This window comes from Silene latifolia, chromosome 11 (assembly GCF_048544455.1).
Source record: "Silene latifolia isolate original U9 population chromosome 11, ASM4854445v1, whole genome shotgun sequence".
In the NCBI taxonomy this organism is placed as follows: Eukaryota; Viridiplantae; Streptophyta; class Magnoliopsida; order Caryophyllales; family Caryophyllaceae; genus Silene; species Silene latifolia.
Genome location: NC_133536.1, coordinates 27,020,120 through 27,045,333, shown reverse-complemented (window position 1 = coordinate 27,045,333; position 25,214 = coordinate 27,020,120). Strand labels below are relative to the sequence as shown.

General features: G+C 36.0%; 2 protein-coding genes and 2 pseudogenes across 2 annotated transcripts; 1 reads left to right on the top strand and 3 right to left on the bottom strand.

Annotated features, from left to right (window-relative positions):
* The first annotated feature begins 1,989 nt into the window (after window positions 1-1,989).
* On the top strand, window positions 1,990-5,104 carry LOC141611452 (putative receptor-like protein kinase At1g80640). The gene is made up of 10 exons (XM_074429984.1): window positions 1,990-2,329; window positions 2,566-2,742; window positions 2,915-3,156; window positions 3,251-3,383; window positions 3,474-3,537; window positions 3,683-3,779; window positions 3,925-4,027; window positions 4,179-4,297; window positions 4,519-4,608; window positions 4,707-5,104. The coding sequence occupies exons 1-10, from the start codon at window positions 2,230-2,232 to the stop codon at window positions 4,830-4,832; spliced, it is 1,251 nt and encodes a 416-aa protein (XP_074286085.1). The 5' UTR covers window positions 1,990-2,229; the 3' UTR covers window positions 4,833-5,104.
* A 742-nt stretch (window positions 5,105-5,846) lies between these two features.
* LOC141611450 (ATPase 9, plasma membrane-type-like) lies at window positions 5,847-10,167 on the bottom strand (annotated as a pseudogene).
* Window positions 10,168-16,275: 6,108 nt separating this feature from the next.
* LOC141611449 (ATPase 9, plasma membrane-type-like) lies at window positions 16,276-21,180 on the bottom strand (annotated as a pseudogene).
* Window positions 21,181-23,467: 2,287 nt separating this feature from the next.
* On the bottom strand, window positions 23,468-24,683 carry LOC141613846 (ethylene-responsive transcription factor ERF003-like). Its single transcript, XM_074432588.1, has 2 exons — window positions 24,479-24,683; window positions 23,468-24,046 (listed from the first exon to the last, which is right to left on the bottom strand). The coding sequence occupies exons 1-2, from the start codon at window positions 24,559-24,561 to the stop codon at window positions 23,581-23,583; spliced, it is 549 nt and encodes a 182-aa protein (XP_074288689.1). The 5' UTR covers window positions 24,562-24,683; the 3' UTR covers window positions 23,468-23,580.
* Window positions 24,684-25,214: the final 531 nt, after the last annotated feature.

Genomic DNA, 25,214 nt, shown 5'->3' with positions numbered 1-25,214 from the left:
ATAAGTTGTAGATCTAAGCACAAAACAACATAATTACCAACAATGAAGACAAAATAAGCTAAATCTACCTTCAAAAGATGAAATTAAATAAGTTAAAAAGAATTAAATTACCTTGCTAATTAGGTAGAATGTTTAATTTGAAAAGCAAACCCAATATAACGCCGGAGACACGCCGGAGATTCGCCGGAGAGGAGAGTGGGGTGAAGAAAAAATGAGAGAAGTGAAGTTTGTTGTGTCGCACTTAGGGTGTTTGTGAGGAGGAGATGGTGAATGGTTTGTATTTTTTGGTAGAAAGTGACGGAAATAGACTAAATTTGTTAAAAAAAAGGAATTATGAGGAAACACGCCATACGTATTGGGCGTGTTTATTGAAGAAGACACGCCATACGTAATGGCGTGTTCTATTTGTTTGCAATAGCACAGCTACTGGATTGAGTTGGAAAATTTAACTGAAGAAACACGCCATTGGATAATATGACGTGTTTTCTAGCCTAAACACGCCAATACGTATGGCGTGATTAAACCCCACACAGGCTCGTAAAAATCGAGCCTACGTGGACACCATTTCGATAATTATTTTCAAAATCGACCCAAAACGACAATTATTTTATTTTTCAGCATTATTTCAAAAACGGATTCACAATATCTACACCTATCTCTGTAGTTTGAGCATAGGTTAAGACAATTATATAGTTTTTTTTTTTTAGTTTAAAATTTACTTTAGCATAATCCGAGAAAGGTCAGACTTGTTCTCGGTTCAACTAGTTATCACCTACATGGCCACAACATCTTTCATTAAAAAATTTTTAGAAAACCATTAATTATTTGATCTTTGTTTAAAAAATAATTAATTTTGTTTTTTTCTCGTTTAAGGCATTTAATTATCGTAGTTGCTCTTTCAAGTACGATTTTTACTCAATCATGGACATTTTTTCATAAAATTGACATACCCTACCCTTTCTATCCTCCCTCCCTCCATTCCCTAATTATTACCCACCATCATCAACTAGCCCTAACAACCACCCTTCCTCCACCCAGTTAACAACCTGGTCTCGTCCACCATCAGCAAACTCCACAACATCGTCGTTGTTTCAGTTGCGGGACCATTCATAAGATCCCCAAGAGAGAAATTTTTCATAAAATTAGGATTAGAATTAAGATCTAATTTATAAATAAAGCCAGTAATCATGAATCCATTAGTAGTAACTAGGAAATCATATTTAGCCTTCACGTGACCCTTGTCTAGAATTTTTGACAACCAGAAACCATCATTATTGCAGTTAACGGAGTCGTAGCATGGAGACCACGGTGCCAAATAATTTTTGGTCTCATAATCAAACATATATATCTAAAGGGAATGGAGCAGGGCGGTTGCGAAAGGAGCGGGAGACGACGGTTGGCCGGGTGCGCATAGGAAGGGGTCAGTGCGGGAGGGGTGGCAACGGCAAAGGTGGTGATTGGGTGGTGAAGGGAGGAAGTTAAAAGGGAAAAGCGAAATTGGTAAAAAATTGAAAAAGTGGGTGTTGAAATGAGGAGGGTAAAATGGTAAATTATGTACATGATTGAGTAAATCATGTACATGAATGAGCAACACCCTTAATTATAGCCTACAAGACGGTCTTAAAAAACCCACAAAATCGTTGATTACCCACATCTTTTGTAACTACTACATCCATGATCCAACAGCTCTCACTTGTTACCCCACTCACGTCTTATACTTGACTGTACTCTTACCATTTTCCCCATGTCGCCTTCTTTTTCACAAATTCTCACCTGACATATCCGTCACAAGCTTATGACGGATACCACTTTACCCCACAAAGTACGCACTTTTTATCTCTCTGCAACACTATTCATATGGTCCCCTTTCTCCACTAACCAATTTTGTTACCATTTTATCTCACAAAATATCCGCACAAATGGTAACCCGTCACAAAGGAGACCAATTGCTTCTTTTTACCCCTTTTCCCTATTTTAACGTCTTTATTTAAACCAGCATGACTATATATTATATTATATTATTGTCTCACATTTTTCATTTATGTCAGTCAGACAAAACAAATGCGCATCAAACCTGCATCCTGCAGCAACTAAAGTACTGCTACAGTATATTACCATTTTCAAATTCCCAATACAATTTAATACTAAATCCTCTATTCAATTCTCAAATCCCCATTAAATTCCTCTCTTTTTTTCCCTTCAGTATATGACTGAACAAATTTATCAATAATGTTGCTGTTTTGGGTATTTTTCACTTTGTTTTCTGTCGTAACATCTGAATATAATGTGCCCATTTCCCAAGTTTATGCTAACACTCAACCTCCTAAAGGTACTTCCTTTTTTATGATTATTAGGTTGTGTAGTTGTTAATCATGTTTTTATAGGGAATTTCCATGTGGGTAGTTCATATAATGTTTGTTTTCATCAATAATACGCCATCACAATCATTTCTTTACGTTTGATTAAAGTAATTCTACCAAGAATATAAAAGGTAAACAATAATCAGGACTGGAGGACCTGTTTGTTCATTTTTGGTAATGTGAACATGTCTGTTTGATGCAACAGGAATGGCTGATGATGAGGTTATAGAAGAAAATCATGGAAATTCAAAGAAGATTATTATTATATCATTAATTGCTGCTTCTGCTGTACTTACTGTAGTGTTACTGTTATTATGCTGTTTGTGGGTTATAAGAATGAAAAGATTGAAGAAATCCACTAAAGATATGCAACTGCAATTGGGTATGATTTAATTTATTTACTTCCTCTTTGAATTTTTTACATTTGGTGTGTTTAATGTTTGGAACCATGGATTATAGGGGGCCACATTAGTTGTTGTTGTTATGTTTAATGTATGTATGTTAGAGGGCCATATTAGGTTTTGTTGTAACTTGTATTTATTTTGGCAATGAAGATGTTTCAAAAAGGCGGTCCCTAGTTCCGGTATTAAGTAAGTTGAACTCATTAAGGATGGGAGGTAAGAAGGGTAATGTTCCTGTTTTGGAGTACAATTTGCTGGTAGAAGCAACAAACAGCTTTGAGGAAAGCAGTAAGATAGGGGAGGGAGGTCTAGGGCGTGTTTACAAAGCCTGTTTGGGTGAGAATGTTCTTGCCGCGGTCAAGATTGTCAATGTAGGTGCAGACAAAGAATTTCAGGTAATTGATCGGAAACTTGGTTTGATCTTTGAAGGTTTAAATCGCGAGGGTTGTTTCTATGCTCTTTCAACTGATGATTTGGTTGAAAATGCAGAATGAGATTGGTTGGTTGAGCAAAATTCAGCATCAAAACATTGTTTCCCTTATAGGAAGTTCTGTACACGAGGATACTAAATTTCTGGTTTATGAAATGTTGCAGAACGGTTCACTGGAGAGTCACTTGCATGGTAAAATGACATGTTTCATGTGTTAATATATCAATGCAAATTTTAATGTAATACGATAATCAAACCTTTTTCTTACTTCTCCTCGTGTAGGTGCTACTAGAGGCTCTACGTTAAACTGGTCATTGAGGATGAAAATTGCCCTTGATATCGCTAGGTGCGCACCATTCCACCAAATCATACCTATTGTTTTCTTGGCTTTCAGTTGATTTTACATATTCCATTTTCCATTTAGCATCCAAAATCATCAGTCTTCCGTAATTTGAGGTCTTTTTTTTCATGATAATGATACTACGTTGCAGAGGACTGGAGTATTTGCATGAACGCTGTGATCCTGCTGTCATTCACAGGAATATAAAATCATCCAACATATTACTGGACTCCACCTTCAGTGCGAAGGTACATCCATGTATTCCGTTGATATCCTTATCTCCTTGTTTTGTTCTTAGCAGGCACATCCTGATTGAGTTTTCGTTGGGATGTAAAATTCTTGGCGCGGTTTGGCTTTGGTCTAACCCGCTTGAACGTTATAATTATGGTTCAGCTTTCAGGCTTTAGCTTAGCTGTCACTGCAGCAATGCAAAACAAAAATGATTTGAAGATTACTGAAAGTTTGGGTTATTTAGCACCAGAGTACTTACTTGATGGTAAGCTTCAGTAGTTAACACGCTTCATATTGTTTTGAGCTAGTACGTTACTTTTTCTAATCATTTCATGTTTCTGATGAACTTCACTGGTTTTGCTGCAACTGTTATAACTTTCATGTCTTATTCATCGCAAGGCCGTTGATCTTTACAGGTAAGCTAACTGATAAAAGTGATGTTTATGCCTTTGGAGTCGTTCTTCTAGAGCTGTTGACGGGGAGGAAGCCTGTCGAGAAATTATCGCCTACTCATCAATTATCTGTAGTAACCTGGGTACGCATTTAACTCTGCTTCACTCAGTAATAACCAAGTTAAATGTTCTGTAGGTGAGTGTAGTCTACGACATTTCTCGGTCACAAGCTCGTACAAGGCCAACCCATATGGGACTCAGATAGTGTAGTTATTCTTGAGTTAGCGAGTATATGGGCGGAGTTATATTTAAATGGGTTCATCGCACATTATATAACACAAGACCATCTTCAATCTACTTGCAGGCTATGCCTCAATTCACTGACAGGACCAAGCTTCCAGACATTTTGGATCCCGTGATCCGAGATAAAATGGACCCAAAACACTTGTATCAGGTTCTTCTTGCATTATCCCTGGATTGAATAACATACTCTGCACATTAAAAGAAAACAACTTTTAACATTCTTCTTACCGTCAATATAATGTTGCACAGGTTGCAGCTGTGGCAGTGCTGTGCGTGCAGCCAGAACCAAGTTACAGGCCTTTGATAACAGATGTCCTACATTCTTTGATCCCACTAGTACCTGTTGACCTCGGTGGATCTCTCCGAATTGCCTAAACCTCTGAACACTCTGGATTAAGAGAGTATTTTGCTGACAAATCGCAGAGAAATGTCGTCTGTCAACTATTCATTACGGGGTAGCCTCAGAATTACGTATGCCTTATTCCCCGACTTGTCTTGAGCACATTACAGCAGTCATTAGAGAGATAGCATCTTAAAAACTTTTCCTTCAGTCATCCCTTTGTATATAACATACCAACTATAGTAGGTGTAGTTTTGTGCTATTCTGATGACAAATATTATCCATCTAATTAGTAATCATTTGGCAATCGTTCGTCTTCTACGCTTATTTCTTACACTCAAGATTCGAGCCTAAATTATTCCTTATACTGTAATCATAGTATAAAATCTCGGTTCTAGTAATGTAAAAAAATATAATCAAACGCGAAGGGAAGTTGGGCATAGTGGCGTCTCAAGACCCCACGACTATTTGCAATCTTACAGTAAGATATGACGGTCTCTATTTCTATACTGATTTTACTTTATAAGACCCCACTGTAACCTTCACAAATTTTACTAAAGTCTGTGTTTCGGTTTCGTCAACTTGATTTAATACCATGACTATAATGCCTTTTAATATCTTTAACTATGTGTTATCTTGAGATTTTGCTCAGTAGTGACAGCCTGCAGTATAGGTTCACAGATTGGTGAGCATTGCATTAATGTTGGTGTGTCAAAAGATTGAAAGAAAGAAGCATTAATGATGGTCACAAGATTTCCTTCTGCCTGACTTTCCTCAACTAGCAGTATATATCATTGTTTAGAGTTCACGAGTTTCTCACTTCTACTTCTTAGTCTATTACTCATTATACGACACCAATATCGTCAGTGACTCAAGGGATTCACAGATGACGGGGTAAGGGAGGTTAGATACTTAGATTCATGTATCAATAACAGATTGAGAATTTCAAAGAAAGATCGTTGCAGGATGGTATCAGAAATGAGTGCCACTGAATCACTGATATGATATCGGAGTAACATTGGAATAAAGACAATGAGACATTGAGACATAGTAGAAAGTAGATTGAAGTACTTTTATTAAGGAAAAAAAAAACTTGGCATTTCTTCATTGAGAGAGCGGAACAGTGTTACATTATGTAAGACTCACAATAGTACTATAGTCTTAATATTTTTGGATTTTTTTTTGATGAGATAGTACTTAGTCTTATGACCTCTAAAGCGCCGTGGATTTTCTCCGAGTGAACTCTTCATGGCTGGTTTATTGCCATTAATCCTTGCATCAACATCCTCTCGGAAATTGAATAAGAAAAAAGGGAACAAATAATAGCTAGCTTCCATTTTTTTTCTTATTTCTTCCTCTTCTCTCATTTATGCATTTCTTGGTACGATGCATATGTAGAAATTTTGACGGGCACGCTCTTGCTTCCGCCTTAGACTGTGTAGTGTTGCTGGATAGTATCGATATCTAGTCCCTTCAGCTTGACAACTGATTCAACATGTCCTTTCAGTGTGTGGAGTTCCCTCAACCTTGCAATCTCAGCGCGTCTCTTGGCCTGCTCAGCGATTTCAGATAACTCTCTGTAGTTAGTCTTGTCAGCTAGTATGTCGGGTGTTCCTGACTGATTGAGGCCGTGTAGGGTACGTTGAGCAGCAGCCCATTGTGCCTCTCGTTCACCTCGTCCGTAATCCTTCTTGCTTGTGAAAGCGGTCTATAAACATTGGAATTCACAAGGTTATTATACATTCCTGTCCGAGAGCAGAATTAAGGACCGTATCTTTGTCATCGTTGATATGTAATGTTTACCTTCTTTTCAATGAGGTTGTCCCCTGCACGGCCCGTTAATGTGTACCGATGATGAACTTCAATACATCTAAAGGAATGTAGAAGACAATTGTATAGCCGAGATCACACCGCCCATCCCCAACCGATGCCCGTGATATGCGCAAATCCCCGATTTGCATACACTTTGCTATTATCGTAGCAACTGTTCAACCCCAACGAAAAACAAACCGATTAATTTGCCTTGTGCTACGAGATCATCAATTAAGCTAATCAAAATAATTCAATTTGTTAACTCACCGGATTTGCGCTATGAAGAAGGCAATAACGAGCCAAGCACCGGGCGTTCAATGAAGGACCGACTCCTTGATCGAGTTACAAAGATTAACGCCTGGCTCACAATGCTCACTTGTAGGTATAAAGCGGCCATTAGTTCTTTGTCATTGTTCCTAATGCTTCTTACACCGAATTTTTCCTGTTCATCATTAAACGTGATAATTATGGTAAGTGAGTGATTTTAGACGAATTGTAATCTGAAAATGATAATATCATAATATAACATTCTTACTGTGAAGAAGTCAGAGTCATGAGCAAGCCAGAAGAATATGACAGTCATGACAGCAAGGTAAGTGCCGAGGACAACACCAGTGGCGAATATCTCCTTGAGCTTCCAAGAATCGGGGGTAGGAGACGGCTTGACTCTGTCCTTAGAGATGGTCATTATAGTTCCGTCATTGAGTATGGCAATGATAAGAACCATGAAAGGAGAGAAATCAAACTTCCAGATAAGAGCAATAAGCATGAACCCCATGACAATTCGGATAGTAATGGAAACTGCGTAAATGGTGTAGTTCTTCATTCTTTGGAAAATGGCTCGGCTGGTCAACACTGCACTGATGATCACACTTAGCCCTGGCTCAGTGAGGACAATGTCGGACGCACTTCTTGCTGCGTCAGTGGCATCATCAACAGCAATACCAATGTCTGCCCTCTTCAAGGCTGGAGCATCATTCACACCGTCTCCTGTCATCCCACAAATGTGCTTCCTTTCTTGAAGCTTCTTCACAATCTCGTACTTGTGCTCTGGGAAAACTCCGGCAAACCCATCAGCCTTTTCAATGAGCTCCTCAATTGGTATGGCAGCTATGCTTTCATCCTTGTGCTGACCAAGTAAGGAAGATGAAGGATACATGTTGGTACCCATCCCAAGCCTACGACCTGTTTCCTTACCGATTGCCAGTTGGTCACCAGTAATCATCTTTACGTTTACACCAAGGCTCAGTGCTCGTCTGATAGTTTCCGCACTGTCATGTCTTGGTGGGTCAAATAGAGGCAATAGAGCAATAAATCTCCATGGTCCTCCTGCACTTTCCTTGTTCTTCTCGGGAATTGTCTGTCATTAAAAGATTTGTATCAGATGGTCTCAGATTTTAGACGAACGAACACAGTTACTTTTTTTTTTTTTAATGTTACCTGCAGAGCAACACCAAGAGATCTAAGACCGCGGTCAGCAAACTTATCAATGATGGCATGTGCCTTGTTCTTCACATCAGGACCGAGGTTGCAGAGTTCAATAATCTGCTCGGGAGCTCCCTTGCTTATGCGATACCAATCACCCTTGCTGTCATAGAATGTTATTCTTGCGACGCTTTTGATCGGGTTGAAGGGCAGGAAGTGCACCTCAGTGATTCCGGCTCTAGCCTGCAAATATATAAGCCGTTTTCAGCGTCAGCTCAATTACTTTTCATGTTTGCAGGAAAATGAAGTGTAAAAAAAAACAGACCTCTTTAGGGTCAGCCAAATTTCCAACAATGCAAGCATCAATAGCATCTTGGTTTTCGACACGAGAAGCCCTAGCAGCATAGAGAACAGCAGTGTCCCTATCAACATCAGGGTTAAAAGTCTCAATCATGGTTCGATCAACAGTAAGTTTGTTGAGAGTGAGAGTTCCAGTCTTGTCACTGCAGAGAACATCCATGCCAGCCATTTCTTCAATGGCGGTCATCCTCTTGGTAATAGCGCCCTGCTGAGAGAGACGGTGTGATCCAATAGCCATGGTGACAGACAAGACTGTGGGCATAGCAATCGGGATTCCACCAATGAGCAACACCAACAGATTATCAATTCCATCTCTATACCTCCTGTGCTGAATTGGGTACATAACTACTAACTCTATTACGATCCCAACTGCGATTGAGACTATGCAGAAGTTTCCGATTGCTGTTAACACCTTCTGGAAGTGACCCACTTGGTTGGTGCTGTCAACAAGGTGTGCAGCCTTACCAAAGAAGGTGTGAACACCAGTGGCTATAACAATCGCCTCGATCTCACCCTGCTTACAGGTTGACCCTGAGAATACTTCATCACCGGGGCTTTTGTTCACTGGCAGGGACTCCCCAGTGAGCGCAGACTGATCAATCTTAAGAGCATCGCCTTCCAATAGACGTGAGTCTGCTGGAACAATGTCTCCTAGCTTGATGCTTATTATATCTCCTGGAACTAGAATCTCTGCCTCGATTTCGCTCCATCTCCCATCTCTTAGCACCTTTGCCTTAGGAGCAAGACCCGCCATTAGAGCAGCAGCCGCATTCCCTGCATTGTTTTCTTCGATGAAACTTATGGTTGAGTTGATGATTAACAATGTCACTATTCCCACAAAATCTTGCCAGTCCGCGGGTTTTCCCTGTATTTTTAGATTGTTTTAAACAGAATTAGATAACATTAACACAAGTTATAAGAAGAATAAGGAAAATGAGTGAATCGTTATGAGTCGATGATATTACCCCTCCATTTGCCAAGGCAATAGCCATGATAGCAGCCATCTCCATAACCCATGATAATGGATTCCACATGAATCCTAGAAATTTCAAAAATTTGTTTTCCTGTTGAATTTTCACAGGGAAAAAATATCAGCATTATAATTAGTGTTGGATTACAAGTAGTCGAAAATGAAAAAGAAGACGAAAATAGGGAATGTAAGTGATTGCCGTCTTCTCTTCGAGCTTATTAGGGCCGAAAATCTCTAGCCTTTTCTTGCATTCATCATCTGTCAGTCCTTCTCTTGTACATTTCAACTGTTCAAATACTTCATCCACTGGAATACTCTCCTGTTTACATGCATCATTGTCATAATCGAATTCATACGACATTAGACGACCTTTCTAATGCTGACGCGTTTTTTTTTATTCTAATGCGCGACAATTACTCTTTTAGCGAATAATCATTTTCAATTTTCATAACGTTAGTAACCATTTTTACGACTTTTAGTGACCTTTATCGATTATGATCAACAATTTTTATACATTATTTTTATGTTTTATGTTAAAACTCGATATAGGTAACTTTTAGCGATCTACATTTAGAAAAAAACAGATAAAAAAGAAGTGAATAATCTTACAAGGTCGACATTCTCCTTCTTGATATCCTCCAAGCTAGCCATGAAGTCTACTCTTTAGAATTAGTAGAAGAAATTAAGAAATAACATAAAATGAGAATGTAATTAAGAAAGATAGAAAATATTAATTAGTTTAATTGTGTTGTGAAGAAATGATTAAGAGGTTTGAGGGTTTTAAAGAGAAGATTTGTGTTGAATGTTGTGTGTTTTCGAGTTAAAATGGGGTAATATATATAGTAAGAAAGTTTCTAAAATAAGAGAATTGTTAGCTAATAACAGTTTACACTTTACACTACAATTTTGGGATGAGTTAGTTTCGCATTAGGGCTTAAATCTTATAATGACATTTGTCATTTGATTAGTTTTTTATTGTTTGATTTACACTTTTTGTGATGCTAATTATGGAATGTGGGAATATTCCAAATTAGAAAATTAGATGAAACATTTATAGTAACATACTAAATTTGTATCTAATATGAGTTTTTTTAAGGTGTTATTATGAGTATATGAGTTAGCTAATCTTACTTCGTTGAGAGTCTTGAGATCTCAACAAACTCATCAAAATACATGCGTTAAAAAGTCGGAAAAAGTCTAAAAATATGAAGTAATATTTGTGTTGGAAATAGCGTATTCCTATAGCAATTAGTAAGTGAAAAACAAAATGATGTACTTCGTAGTATAGTGTATAACGTACCACACAAATATATACGAAGTAATACAAAAATTACTTCTTTTCAGTTTAATTGCAAATGTGACTATGAACCAACGTCGTCATCTATGTAAAATATTGAGATCGATACGACCTTATTGTCTCATCTACATTGTTCTCATTTCATATTGATGGTTGACTTTAACTGTTCTTTTACACATAATTAAAACTAACTACTCTATGTTATTACGAAAACAAATTTAAAATATTTTGGGTTTTTCTATATGATAACCCTATCTTTTCATTAAAATATAATCTTTTCTAAATTCTAAATTATAATCATTGAATTAAAATAAAATATAACTGATAAAAATCCAAAAATTTTAAATGTCTAAATTTTTTTATTAGTGCTATTAGAGAATGACTTAATACAAACTTACCCAGTATAAAAAAGAATTACAAACTGATATTATTAGTTTGTTATAGAACAAAATCATTAAAATTATTTGAGAAATTTTATAAATTTAAATTATTACTTTTGTGGTAAAATAATATTTTCATTAAAATACACATTTCATGACTTCACTCAGTTTTCTTGATTAGTTTTTCAATTCAATTTTACTTTTTCTAATATGAAAATAAAAGGGATGAAATAGGAAAAATTAACGACGTTTAAATTAAAATGTATAAATAAATAATATACTAAAAAATAAAGAGTTTATATATACCGCGCATGTATGCGCGATATCTATACTAGTTTTGAATTTTGATATTACTTGCACAATGGGAAAAAAAAAATCTTGGAAAGCAATGTGGAAATTGCTTTGAAACCAACTAGTCTTAAATCCGTGCAAATTGCACGGGTTTGTTATTTAGAATGTTGTAGCAAGGTGTGTTAATAATGGTTGGTCTTTAACTGAACTCATATTTCATGTTCTCAATGTTTCGTTAGCAATTACCAAAATTGTATCTATCGAGGATATCTAAAATATGGCAATAATAAAATTACAATTTATATAGTCATATATCAAAGCATAACAAAAGTAAATATTGTAGCAATGTGAATTGTTGTATAACCCGTGCAATATTAATTATATTAGTCTTAAACCCATACAAAATGCACGAGTATGCTCTTTTAAATTTGTTACTATACAAAAATGTAAATTTTTAAGATGCGTTTTACATTGATTAATAATCTTTCTGTTAAAGTTAATTATCTTTAGAAATAAAATTTAAAAATAAAGCAATAATAGCTCTTTGCCTTTTTTTAGACAATTTTATATTACAAAAGCTAAGTAATAGTTGAGTTTCGCATAGTCATATTATGATTTTATATTTGGATTATAAATTTAAATTACAATTAGCGTAAATGATATAAAGCGGTGTATGAAACAAAATTACTTAAATTAAAAAAATAACACATAATTAGTCAAATTGCACGAGTCATCCGTGCAAATTGTTATACTCATTTTTAATTTAGTCAAACTCGTGCGTGCATGTTTGGAGAACCGGTGCACTAAAATGAGAACTTTTGGCCCCGTTTATCATCTAGTACAAATCATGTAGTATTAACCAATGAAAATAGGACAAAATAAAAATTGTGACCCGTGCATATTTTATAACAATTTTGTCGAATTGTTAAATATAAAAATCCGTCATATAATTATACAAATATGATGTAAAATTTGATATACGAACCAGTGATATAATTTTAAAATCGCAAAAACTTTTAGCCAGTACTTTCCCCACAAGTGTATTTGTCAATAAAGATGTTAATTAGCCTATAAAAATATGGAGTATAAACAATTTATGTGTAAAACACAATAACTCAAAATTTACCGGGCAATACTTGCTAAAAAAAAGTTGGTCTCTCTTATGACGGTCACAAATTGTGACGGTCCTAAATGTGACCACATTATGATAAAAATAATCACTTATAAAATGTTACTTATCAAATAATGGTCACATTTTTTCATAGAAATGGTCACATTTAGGTCCGTCATAATTTTTGACGAAAAGAGCCCGTAATAAATGAGAATTAGTGAAAAGAATATGGCCCATGTATTTTACAAATAGTCAACATTCCAAAATTCCACTCAATAAATATACCTACACTAAAATTCCTCACCCTTAAGCTGTAACCCTATGTGAATACCGTAACTCACCTCCATATCAATTAGGCAAGCAATTACCTCTCCAATCCTCCGACTAATTTTTTGTGAGATTGATATTTGTAGTGAAAAAGGTAGTTCTGTTTTGCATGTCAAAATAATTTGATCTACAACATTTTTGTGCATTAACTATTTTTTTTATATAAATTCTACTTCATTTATTTTTGCTATAATCGAATTTGCCTTTTATTGAAGAGTTATTTCTATGTGTTTTAAGGTATATACATATTTTTTTACAAAATGTTGCATTTCATTGTTTGTGAAATCCAATTTATTTTATATTTCTTCACAATTTAAACATAATTTTCATATAGCTACGTTTTCTCTATTTATTTACTCGGTTTAATTAGTTGAAAAAATATAAGTGTTCTTATTTTTTCCCATATCACATACATGTGGTAGTATTGTTATGGTATACCATTATTAAATTATCTCGATAATAACAAATTTTATATTATATTTGTATGATGATGCTAAATTATAATTAGTATACTATAGTATAATTACATTGATTATTCAAGTTGTTTAATTTTTTTATTATAATTGTAACTAATTGACTGAACAATTCATATTGGCAAGTAACAAATCAAATTGTGTAATTAAATCCGTAAAAGAAAGTGGCTCCTTAAAATTAGCAAAGAAAAGGCCCCACTTTGAATAGTTGACTTTTAACCACAGAGCGACACATATGCTCTGTGATTAGGGATGGCAATGGGTAGGGTCTGGGTAGGGTCCGCCTAGACCCGGACCCGACCCGAGATTTTCCCTTTGGACCCGTACCCGACCCAGACCCGTAAGGGTCTAAAATTTGAGGACCCATACCCGGACCCTATGGGTAAGGGTAGGGTCTGGGTCTACCCGCGGGTCCGAGTTTCAGCCACCTTAGTAATAAGATTAACAGCTATATGATCTATAATATTAAAAAAAAAAATCATACTACTTTAACATTATGAGTTTATTAATCTGCCGTTAATGGTGGTTGTCGGTCACCGGCTATTAGAGAGGTGATTGCCAGTCGGTGGTGGTTTTCTTGTGTCAGTGGTGGAGTGGTGGTATTGTCAGAAGAGTTTGGTTGAGTTTTATCATTTTATGGGATGAGGGAAGAGAAAGAGACTTTAGTTGGGTTTCTACAGTCTCCCTGTATACATTCAGAAAAGTTGTAATTTTGATTTTTTTTCTTTTATAAAGGGTCTAAGGGGCGGGTATGGGTCTCATAACTTAGACCCGGACCCGGACCCGAAATATTTTATTAAGACCCATACCCGACCCATACCCATTGGGTCTGAAAAAATGAGACCCGTACCCGACCCATTAGGGTCCGACGCTCAGGGTCTGGGTCGGGTCCCCGACCCATTGCCATCCCTATCTATAATTGTTCCTTTAATAAATAGGATAGTATATATTTGAGCTTGACATTCTATAGTTCATGTTGGAACATCTATCGGCCCTTTATGGAATTTCCTAGTCCTTTTTACAAGGCCCAATACATCCAAAGCAAAAAAGGAGTCCGACTCTTTAATAAAGCAAAAAAATGTTTTTTTTTTTTTGGCAACGATAAAGAAAATAAAGCAAAAAAATGTGAAATATTGAACCTTCTAATATTATCCCCTCTCTTTTCATACACTTTAGAAAACCACCCAAAAAAAAAAAAAAGCAATGGGCCACTCTTGTCAAAAGTAGCTCAAATTTGTCCTATCTTGTGTACTATGATTCAACTTTTTCTTCTAATATAACAAAATTGATTTTCAATTTGAAAAAGAAAAATATATACTCTCTTAGTCTGATTGTTGGTTCCTCTTTTCTTTTCGATGTTAATCGGGTGTTGGTTCCCCTTTCTTTCTTTTTTTGGTATGTTTTATGTGGTGCAAATTCAATTTCATGTGGGGTATGATACTTTGTGTGGTCCAAATTCATTTCCTTAATTTTGGTGCCCAAAAAAAGGAGAGTAGGTCTCCTGAGAGACGGTCTCTTAATAAACTTTATTGAGAGACCATTGTACAATTTTAAGAAAAGGTGGTACTAAAGGTAATAAAATAGGTACAAATCATGATTAATGATAAAATGGGTACATTTATTATGTATATAGGTACAAAATTACTATGTCACAATCAACAATAAAAATGGTACGAAATACAAATAAAAGGGTACGAAAGATTGGTCTCTCAATAACTTAGTGAGAGACCGTCTCTCCCAAGTTTTAGTGAAAAAAGGAAGCCAACAATTAGACTAGGAGGGAGTATTTTTTTTTTTAAGAATTTCTGATAAAATTGAGATGGTAAATATTAAGGGTAATGATAAATACAACCCAGTGGGTTGTATTTAAGAAATCAAAAAAGGAAATAAATTCTTAATATATGCATTAATTATATTGGTTAATGTGTAATTTAGTTCTTAATTCCTAAACTAATACCCAAATTAAAAGGTATTTAATGTTTAAATATAACCCACTGGGTTGTATTTAGCATTACCCAATATTAAAATATATTTATTTGCTATATAGTACTTGCGGAATAAACTTTGGTCAATCGATACATAAAAGTTATACTCCTAACACTTAGGGGCCGTTTGGTTCAAATAATTGGAATGGAATGGAATGGATTCTAAAACCAATGTAGTATGGAGTTAAAACCTCATACCTTTTAATGCTTGTTTGGTTTGATCTTGTAATGGATTGTAAGTGTTTTTTTTTTTTTTTTGTAACTTGGTCCACATTTAGAATGAATTTCAAATCAATTTGTTTTTTTTTATCATTATAACTAATGACTACAATATTATTTGTTATTAAAATTAATTAATACAAGATTATAAGAAAATCAAAAATCCCAATTATTCCATAAAAAATTATCATAAGCGTACAAATTCAATCGAAGAGTAGCTTATATATAATTAGGTATCAAATTGCTTTAAATAAATTATGCGCTAATGATAAATCATATATTTGTATGTATGAAGAACAAACTATTACAAAAAAAGCATCATAATTGAAGAGCAAATCCAGTACTACGTACCGATGTACGTACCCAGATTTTAATCAAACAAAAAAAAAAAGAAACTTGCAAGCTAATTACGTACATGACAATGAAAATTTAAGAAAATATCAATGGAGAGTTGGACTATTGGAGATATTACGTTGAATGTTTAAAGTTTTTTTTTCTTTTTCTTGCCTTTTACAATTTTAGGGTTTGTATATAGTGGAATGGAGTTAGAATCATGAGTTGAGACTAAGGTATGAGATTCCAAAGGGTTGGAATGAATTAGAACCCCTTGGATATCAAACTCCATTTCAAAAGGGTCCAACCAAACACTTGAATGGATGGAATCCATTCCAATCCATTCCAAATGCCCCAACCAAACACCCCATTATTGTAAACTATCTAGCATAGAACATGGTGTCATCAATTTACAATCGGATCAGACTTGTACACCTCATTTTATCATACTCCGTATTTGTTACGCACCCATGTATTTATTTAATTTTCATTGTACTAAAAAAAATTATTTAGTTTTCAAGAAACATTAGCATTACAAAAGAAGCATTAAATAGAGATTTATGAGAAAATGTTTTAATATCTTTTATACACTAGTACTAAGTTTGTGCATTGCTAAACTCTAAGTAACCATAATCAAGCAACTCTTCTATCATTTGTTCAATAAGCATGTGATCATCTTCAAGTAAAGGAGGACACTGTTCTTCCTTTACCAAACTCCCCTCCGGCGAACTCACCGGCGTCTCGACCACAAACCCTTCTTCAATCCGCTCTCCATTGTAAATGACATTATTGTCCCTAGGACTAACCACATTGTTATTATTAGCAACAACTTGATCATGTCTTTTAGTAAGTTGAAGGGTGGCTTGAAGATGGCATTTATGTAATTTTGCTGCAAGAGTTGCTGACAAAAGCTTAGAAGAAGAAGATTATGAGTGGGACCCACTTCCATTGTAAGGGAAGTTGGTCCTAGCTTTCGGCCCACACATTAGTCTTGCTGCTTCATCGTATGCTCTTGCTGCATCCTCTGCTGTTTCGAATGTCCCTAACCATATCCTTGTTTTCCTGCTATGACCAAATACAAGACTGATATAAGATCGTTGTATATTTTGGATAATTGAAAGGATAATAAAGATGAGACTTAAATAAGATCATATATGAATTTTTTTTTTTAGTGTTATGTAACTTATGAAGGGATGATAACGCCACTCGAAAATATACTCTGTCACTTACTTTATTAGAGCAATAATCATAAACAAATGGTTAAAATGAGTGACATAGTATATTTCAAAGTGACCTCTAAAGTGCCGTGGATTTTCTCCGAGTGAACTCTCCATGGCTGGTTTATTGCCATTAATCCTTGCATCAACATCCTCTCGGAAATTGAATAAGAAAAAAAGGGAACAAATAATAGCTAGCTTACATTTTTTTTCTTGTTTCTTCCTCGTCTTTCATTTATGTATTTCTTGGTACGATGCATATGTAGAAATTTTGACTGGAGCGCTCTTGCTTCCGCCTTAGACTGTGTAGTGTTGCTGGATAGTATCGATATCTAGTCCCTTCAGCTTGACAACTGATTCAACATGTCCTTTCAGTGTGTGGAGTTCCCTCAACCTTGCAATCTCAGCGCGTCTCTTGGCCTGCTCAGCGATTTCAGATAACTCTCTGTAGTTAGTCTTGTCAGCTAGTATGTCGGGTGTTCCTGACTGATTGAGGCCGTGTAGGGTACGTTGAGCAGCAGCCCATTGTGCCTCTCGTTCACCTCGTCCGTAATCCTTCTTGCTTGTGAAAGCGGTCTATAAACATTGGAATTCACAAGGTTATTATACATTCCTGTCCGAGAGCAGAATTAAGGACTGTACTGTACTGTTGATATGTAATGTTTACCTTCTTTTCAATGAGGTTGTCCCAGGCACGGCCCGTTAATGTGTACCTGATGATGAACTTCAATACATCTAAAGGAATGTAGAAGACAATACTGTATAGCCAGATCACACCGGCCCATCCCCAACCGATGCCTGTGATATGCGCAAATCCCCAGTTTGCATACACTGCTATTACTGTAGCAATCTGTTCAACCCCAACGAAAAACAAACTGATTAATTTGCCTTGTGCTACAGAGATCATCAATTAAGCTAATCAAAATAATTCAATTTGTTAACTCACCAGTTGCGCTATGAAGAAGGCAATAACGAGCCAAGCACCAGGGCGTTCAATGAAGGACCAGCTCCTTGATCGAGTTACAAAGATTAACGCCTGGCTCACAATGCTCACTTGTAGGTATAAAGCGGCCATTAGTTCTTTGTCATTGTTCCTAATGCTTCTTACACCGAATTTTTCCTGTTCATCATTAAACGTGATAATTATGGTAAGTGAGTGATTTTAGACGAATTGTAATCTGAAAATGATAATATCATAATATAACATTCTTACTGTGAAGAAGTCAGAGTCATGAGCAAGCCAGAAGAATATGACAGTCATGACAGCAAGGTAAGTGCCGAGGACAACACCAGTGGCGAATATCTCCTTGAGCTTCCAAGAATCGGGGGTAGGAGACGGCTTGACTCTGTCCTTAGAGATGGTCATTATAGTTCCGTCATTGAGTATGGCAATGATAAGAACCATGAAAGGAGAGAAATCAAACTTCCAGATAAGAGCAATAAGCATGAACCCCATGACAATTCGGATAGTAATGGAAACTGCGTAAATGGTGTAGTTCTTCATTCTTTGGAAAATGGCTCGGCTGGTCAACACTGCACTGATGATCACACTTAGCCCTGGCTCAGTGAGGACAATGTCGGACGCACTTCTTGCTGCGTCAGTGGCATCATCAACAGCAATACCAATGTCTGCCCTCTTCAAGGCTGGAGCATCATTCACACCGTCTCCTGTCATCCCACAAATGTGCTTCCTTTCTTGAAGCTTCTTCACAATCTCGTACTTGTGCTCTGGGAAAACTCCGGCAAACCCATCAGCCTTTTCAATGAGCTCCTCAATTGGTATGGCAGCTATGCTTTCATCCTTGTGCTGACCAAGTAAGGAAGATGAAGGATACATGTTGGTACCCATCCCAAGCCTACGACCTGTTTCCTTACCGATTGCCAGTTGGTCACCAGTAATCATCTTTACGTTTACACCAAGGCTCAGTGCTCGTCTGATAGTTTCCGCACTGTCATGTCTTGGTGGGTCAAATAGAGGCAATAGAGCAATAAATCTCCATGGTCCTCCTGCACTTTCCTTGTTCTTCTCGGGAATTGTCTGTCATTAAAAGATTTGTATCAGATGGTCTCAGATTTTAGACGAACGAACACAGTTACTTTTTTTTTTTAATGTTACCTGCAGAGCAACACCAAGAGATCTAAGACCGCGGTCAGCAAACTTATCAATGATGGCATGTGCCTTGTTCTTCACATCAGGACCGAGGTTGCAGAGTTCAATAATCTGCTCGGGAGCTCCCTTGCTTATGCGATACCAATCACCCTTGCTGTCATAGAATGTTATTGCTGTACGCTTTTCGACTGGGTTGAAGGGCAGGAAGTGCACCTCAGTGATTCCGGCTCTAGCCTGTAAATATATAAGCCGTTTTCAGCGTCAGCTCAATTACTTTTCATGTTTGCAGGAAAATGAAGTGTAAAAAAAAAACAGACCTCTTTAGGGTCAGCCAAATTTCCAACAATGCAAGCATCAATAGCATCTTGGTTTTCGACACGAGAAGCCCTAGCAGCATAGAGAACAGCAGTGTCCCTATCAACATCAGGGTTAAAAGTCTCAATCATGGTTCGATCAACAGTAAGTTTGTTGAGAGTGAGAGTTCCAGTCTTGTCACTGCAGAGAACATCCATGCCAGCCATTTCTTCAATGGCGGTCATCCTCTTGGTAATAGCGCCCTGCTGAGAGAGACGGTGTGATCCAATAGCCATGGTGACAGACAAGACTGTGGGCATAGCAATCGGGATTCCACCAATGAGCAACACCAACAGATTATCAATTCCATCTCTATACCTCCTGTGCTGAATTGGGTACATAACTACTAACTCTATTACGATCCCAACTGCGATTGAGACTATGCAGAAGTTTCCGATTGCTGTTAACACCTTCTGGAAGTGACCCACTTGGTTGGTGCTGTCAACAAGGTGTGCAGCCTTACCAAAGAAGGTGTGAACACCAGTGGCTATAACAATCGCCTCGATCTCACCCTGCTTACAGGTTGACCCTGAGAATACTTCATCACCGGGGCTTTTGTTCACTGGCAGGGACTCCCCCAGTGAGCGCAGACTGATCAATCTTAAGAGCATCGCCTTCCAATAGACGTGAGTCTGCTGGAACAATGTCTCCTAGCTTGATGCTTATTATATCTCCTGGAACTAGAATCTCTGCCTCGATTTCGCTCCATCTCCCATCTCTTAGCACCTTTGCCTTAGGAGCAAGACCCGCCATTAGAGCAGCAGCCGCATTCCCTGCATTGTTTTCTTCGATGAAACTTATGGTTGAGTTGATGATTAACAATGTCACTATTCCCACAAAATCTTGCCAGTCCGCGGGTTTTCCCTGTATTTTTAGATTGTTTTAAACAGAATTAGATAACATTAACACAAGTTATAAGAAGAATAAGGAAAATGAGTGAATCGTTATGAGTCGATGATATTACCCCTCCATTTGCCAAGGCAATAGCCATGATAGCAGCCATCTCCATAACCCATGATAATGGATTCCACATGAATCCTAGAAATTTCAAAAATTTGTTTTCCTGTTGAATTTTCACAGGGAAAAAATATCAGCATTATAATTAGTGTTGGATTACAAGTAGTCGAAAATGAAAAAGAAGACGAAAATAGGGAATGTAAGTGATTGCCGTCTTCTCTTCGAGCTTATTAGGGCCGAAAATCTCTAGCCTTTTCTTGCATTCATCATCTGTCAGTCCTTCTCTTGTACATTTCAACTGTTCAAATACTTCATCCACTGGAATACTCTCCTGTTTACATGCATCATTGTCATAATCGAATTCACACGACATTAGACGACCTTTCTAATGCTGACGCGTTTTTTTTTATTCTAATGCGCGACAATTACTCTTTTAGCGAATAATCATTTTCAATTTTCATAACGTTAGTAACCATTTTTACGACTTTTAGTGACCTTTATCGATTATGATCAACAATGTTTATACATTACTTTTATGTTTTATGTTAAAACTCGATATAGGTAACTTTTAGTGATCTACATTTAGAAAAAAACAGATAAAAAAGAAGTGAATAATCTTACAAGGTCGACATTCTCCTTCTTGATATCCTCCAAGCTAGCCATGAAGTCTACTCTTTAGAATTAGTAGAAGAAATTAAGAAATAACATAAAATGAGAATGTAATTAAGAAAGATAGAAAATATTAATTAGTTTAATTGTGTTGTGAAGAAATGATTAAGAGGTTTGAGGGTTTTAAAGAGAAGATTTGTGTTGAATGTTGTGTGTTTTCGAGTTAAAATGAGGTAATATATATAGTAAGAAAGTTTCTAAAATAAGAGAATTGTTAGCTAATAACAGTTTACACTTTACACTACAATTTTGGGATGAGTTAGTTTCGCATTAGGGCTTATATCTTATAATGACATTTGTCATTTGATTAGTTTTTTGTTGTTTGATTTACACTTTTTGTGATGCTAATTATGGAATGTGGGAATATTCCAAATTAGAAAATTAGATGAAACATTTATAGTAACATACTAAATTTGTATTTAATATAAGTTTTTTTAGGTGTTATTATGAGTTTATGAGTTAGTTAATCTTACTTGGTTGAGAGTCTTGAGATCTCAACAAACTCATCAAAATACAAGCCTAAAAAAGTCTAAAAAAATGGAAGTAATATTTGTGTTGTAAATAGCGTATCCTTATAGTAATTAGTAAGTGAAAAAATAAAATGATGTACTCCGTAGTATAATGTACAACGTACCACATAAGTATATACGGAGTAAATGAGTAATACACAAATTACTTCTTCTCAAGTTAATTGCAAATGTGACTATGAACCAACACCGTCGTTTATGTATAATATTGAGATCGATACGACCTTATTCTCTCATCTACATTGTTCTCATTTCATATTGATGGTCGTCTTTGAATGTTCTATTACACATAATTAAAACAACTACTCTATATGTTATTACGAAAACAAATATAAAATATTTTTGATGATAATTAAGCATGGCAAATTTGACATTGCACCTTTAGATATGTTTGAAAACATTGATATCAAAGTTAATTATCAAAGTCAAGATGGATAAGACCGTTTATGCCTATAACATTTTTTTAATGTTATATACCTTATTTAATAGTCTTAACTACTTAAGTACTCCCTCCGTACCACACCAAAGGTAGGGAAAATTGGAGTATTTATGAAAAAGTGGAAAAAGTAAGGGTAAAGAGGGAAAAAATAGGTGGGGTATGTAATTGTGGGTTTAATTGTGGGTTGGTAGGTGGGGTATGTAATGACATTTTGTGTAAATATCAAATGAGTATAAGGATAACTTGGTAATGTTATGGGCCAAATAAGGAATGTTACCTTTGGTGTGGTACGTCCGTTTATAGTAAGTGTTACCTTTGGTCTGGTACGGAGGGAGTATATGAATTCAATATAGATCTTACGGGTCAACCCGTCGAGTATGAGACAATTTCGAATTTCGGATTAGATAGAGGGTCAGGTTCGAGTAATTTTCGGCTCAATTGTTAACAAGGTATTAGTGATAATGATAAGTGTGCTTCAATAAACATCTAGTCAACCGATATTGGATTAAGTCAATTCAGATAACGGGTCAAATTCGGGTCCTCAATTCATGTGTGAAGGATTATTCAGGTCGTATCACTTAAATCGGTCAGTTTTATCAGGTCTAGCTCCATAATATTGAGTGTAAAATTTTGTTACTATTACTTTCACAAAGAAAAATAAACTTGGAAATTGCTTTGAAACCAATACATATGCTTGAGCTTGACATTGTATAGTTCATGTTGGAAAATTTCCTAATCCTTTTTACAAGGCCCAATACATCCAAAGCAAAAAAGGAGTCTGACTCTTTAATAAAGCAAAAAAATGAGGAATATTGAACCTTCTAATACTATCCCCTCTCTTTTCACACTTTAGAAAACCACCCAAAAAAAAGTATGTAGCCACTCTTGTCAAAAGTAGCTCAAATTTGTCCTATCTTGTGTACTATGATTCAACTTTTTCTTCTAGTATAACAAAATTGATTTTCAATTTGTAAAAGAAAAACATGTTTTTTTTACTTTAAGAACATCTAATAAAATTAAAACGATAAATATGAAAATATATTTATTTGCTGTATAATACTCACGGAATAAACTTTGGTCAATCACACTTAAAAGTTATACTTGTAACACTTATTGTGAACTATCTAGCATAGAACATGGTGTCATCAATTTACAATCGGACCAGACTTCTACACCTCAATTTATCATATTCGTCACTCACTCCTGTATTTATTTAATCAAAGCGTCTTGTTTGTGATGAGCTAATCCCGTCACAAGTTGAAATTTTCTCACAAAAAGGGAGAGGAGACAAGGTGGGGCATCCCCCATGTGCTTCTCACTCACCTCTCAATGTGTATTTTGTGACAGGAAACGGTATCCGTCACAAGCTTGTGACGGATATCGTCCGTCTTCAATGAGATTTAGTGTTATTTAATTTTCATTGTACTAAAAAAAATTATTTAAATTTTCAAGAAACATTAGCATTACAAAAGAAGCATTAAATAGAGATTTATGAGAAAATGTTTTAATATCTTTTATACACTAGTACTAAGTTTGTGCATTGCTAAACTCTAAGTAACCATAATCAAGCAACTCTTCTATCATTTGTTCAATAAGCATGTGATCATCTTCAAGTAAAGGAGGACATTGTTCTTCCTTTACCCAACTCCCCTCCGGCGAACTCACCGGCGTCTCGACCACAAACCCGTCCTCAATCCGCTCTCCATTGTAAATGACATTATTGTCCCTAGGACTAACCACATTGTTATTAGCAACAACTTGATGATCATGTCTTTTGGTTAGTTGAAGGGTTGCTTGAAGATGGCATTTATGTAATTTTGCTGCAAGAGTTGCTGACAAAAGCTTAGAAGAAGAAGATGATGAGTGGGACCCACTTCCATTGTAAGGGGAGTTGGTCCTAGCTTTGGGCCCACACATTAGTCTTGCTGCTTCATCGTATGCTCTTGCTGCATCCTCTGCTGTTTCGAATGTCCCTAACCATATCCTTGTTTTCCTGCCATAACCAAATACAAGACTGATATAAGATCGTTGTATATTTTGGATAATTGAAACGATAATAAACACGAGACTTAATAAGATCATGTATGAATTTTTTTTTTTTTTAGTGTTATGTAACTTATGAAGGGATGATAACGCCACTCGAAAATATACTCTGTCACTTACTTTATTAGAGCAATAATTATAAACAAATGGTTAAAATGAGTGACATAGTATATTTGAAAGTGATGTTATCAATCCCTTTATTTAGTAATCCCTCCATTTTAGCGAGTAAACCCCCATAAACCCACTTTTTATGCGGAAAAAGTCGGCTATTGGGGTTAATTCAAGAAAATAGAAGTAGTACTTAATGGTAATTATTGAAACTATTTATATTGTATTTATACAACGGTTTTATACAAGGTTATCTAAAGGAGTAGGAAATTACAATAAGGGATGGCGAATTTCGGAGACCCAAGAGCCCCAATGTCTTTGACGTACGCCTCTATATCTTTGTTGTGGTCTAGCCATACGTACAAAATGGTGTGGAAACTTGTTAAAACGTTTAATTTCTTTTCTTAGTAGTATTTGAGGATTTTTAAGGTAGAAAGTTTGTTAATAAGAAGAAAAGAGTGTGTTGTGTTTGGAGTAGTAGGGAGAGTGAAGTGTGGAGGGGAAGGGGTTTTTGTAGGCAATTTTTGCGGCATTTCAATGAATACATGTGGGACCAATCTTTGTTTTTTTGGGGTTTTTTTTTCAAGATTGTGATCATGATCCTTTATTATGAAGGTAATCATAATGAATAATGGTAACTTTGGTTTCATGGGTTGTTGTCTTTGTTAATATTTTATGATCAAAAGGTTTAGATTGTTGGATCTTGGGCTAACACTAGAACATGCGTTGCCTTGTATATGAACAGTCACAAAAGGCAATTTGTTTGTGGTCAAGGATCATTATTGTCTTTATTATAGTTTGACTTCGAGTCGAGCTAGTTTGGATTAATCTGTTTGGGTTTAAGTCGAGTCAGTTCGGATCTAGTCATTTTTTAGTTAAGTAAACTTCGGTCAATTCGAGTTCAGGTCATTTTCAGCTCTATTATTATCAAGTTATTTATGAATAATAAACTATATAGATAGACCTGCCAAACAGATTATGTCGTGTAGTGTTCGTATCAATGTTGAACG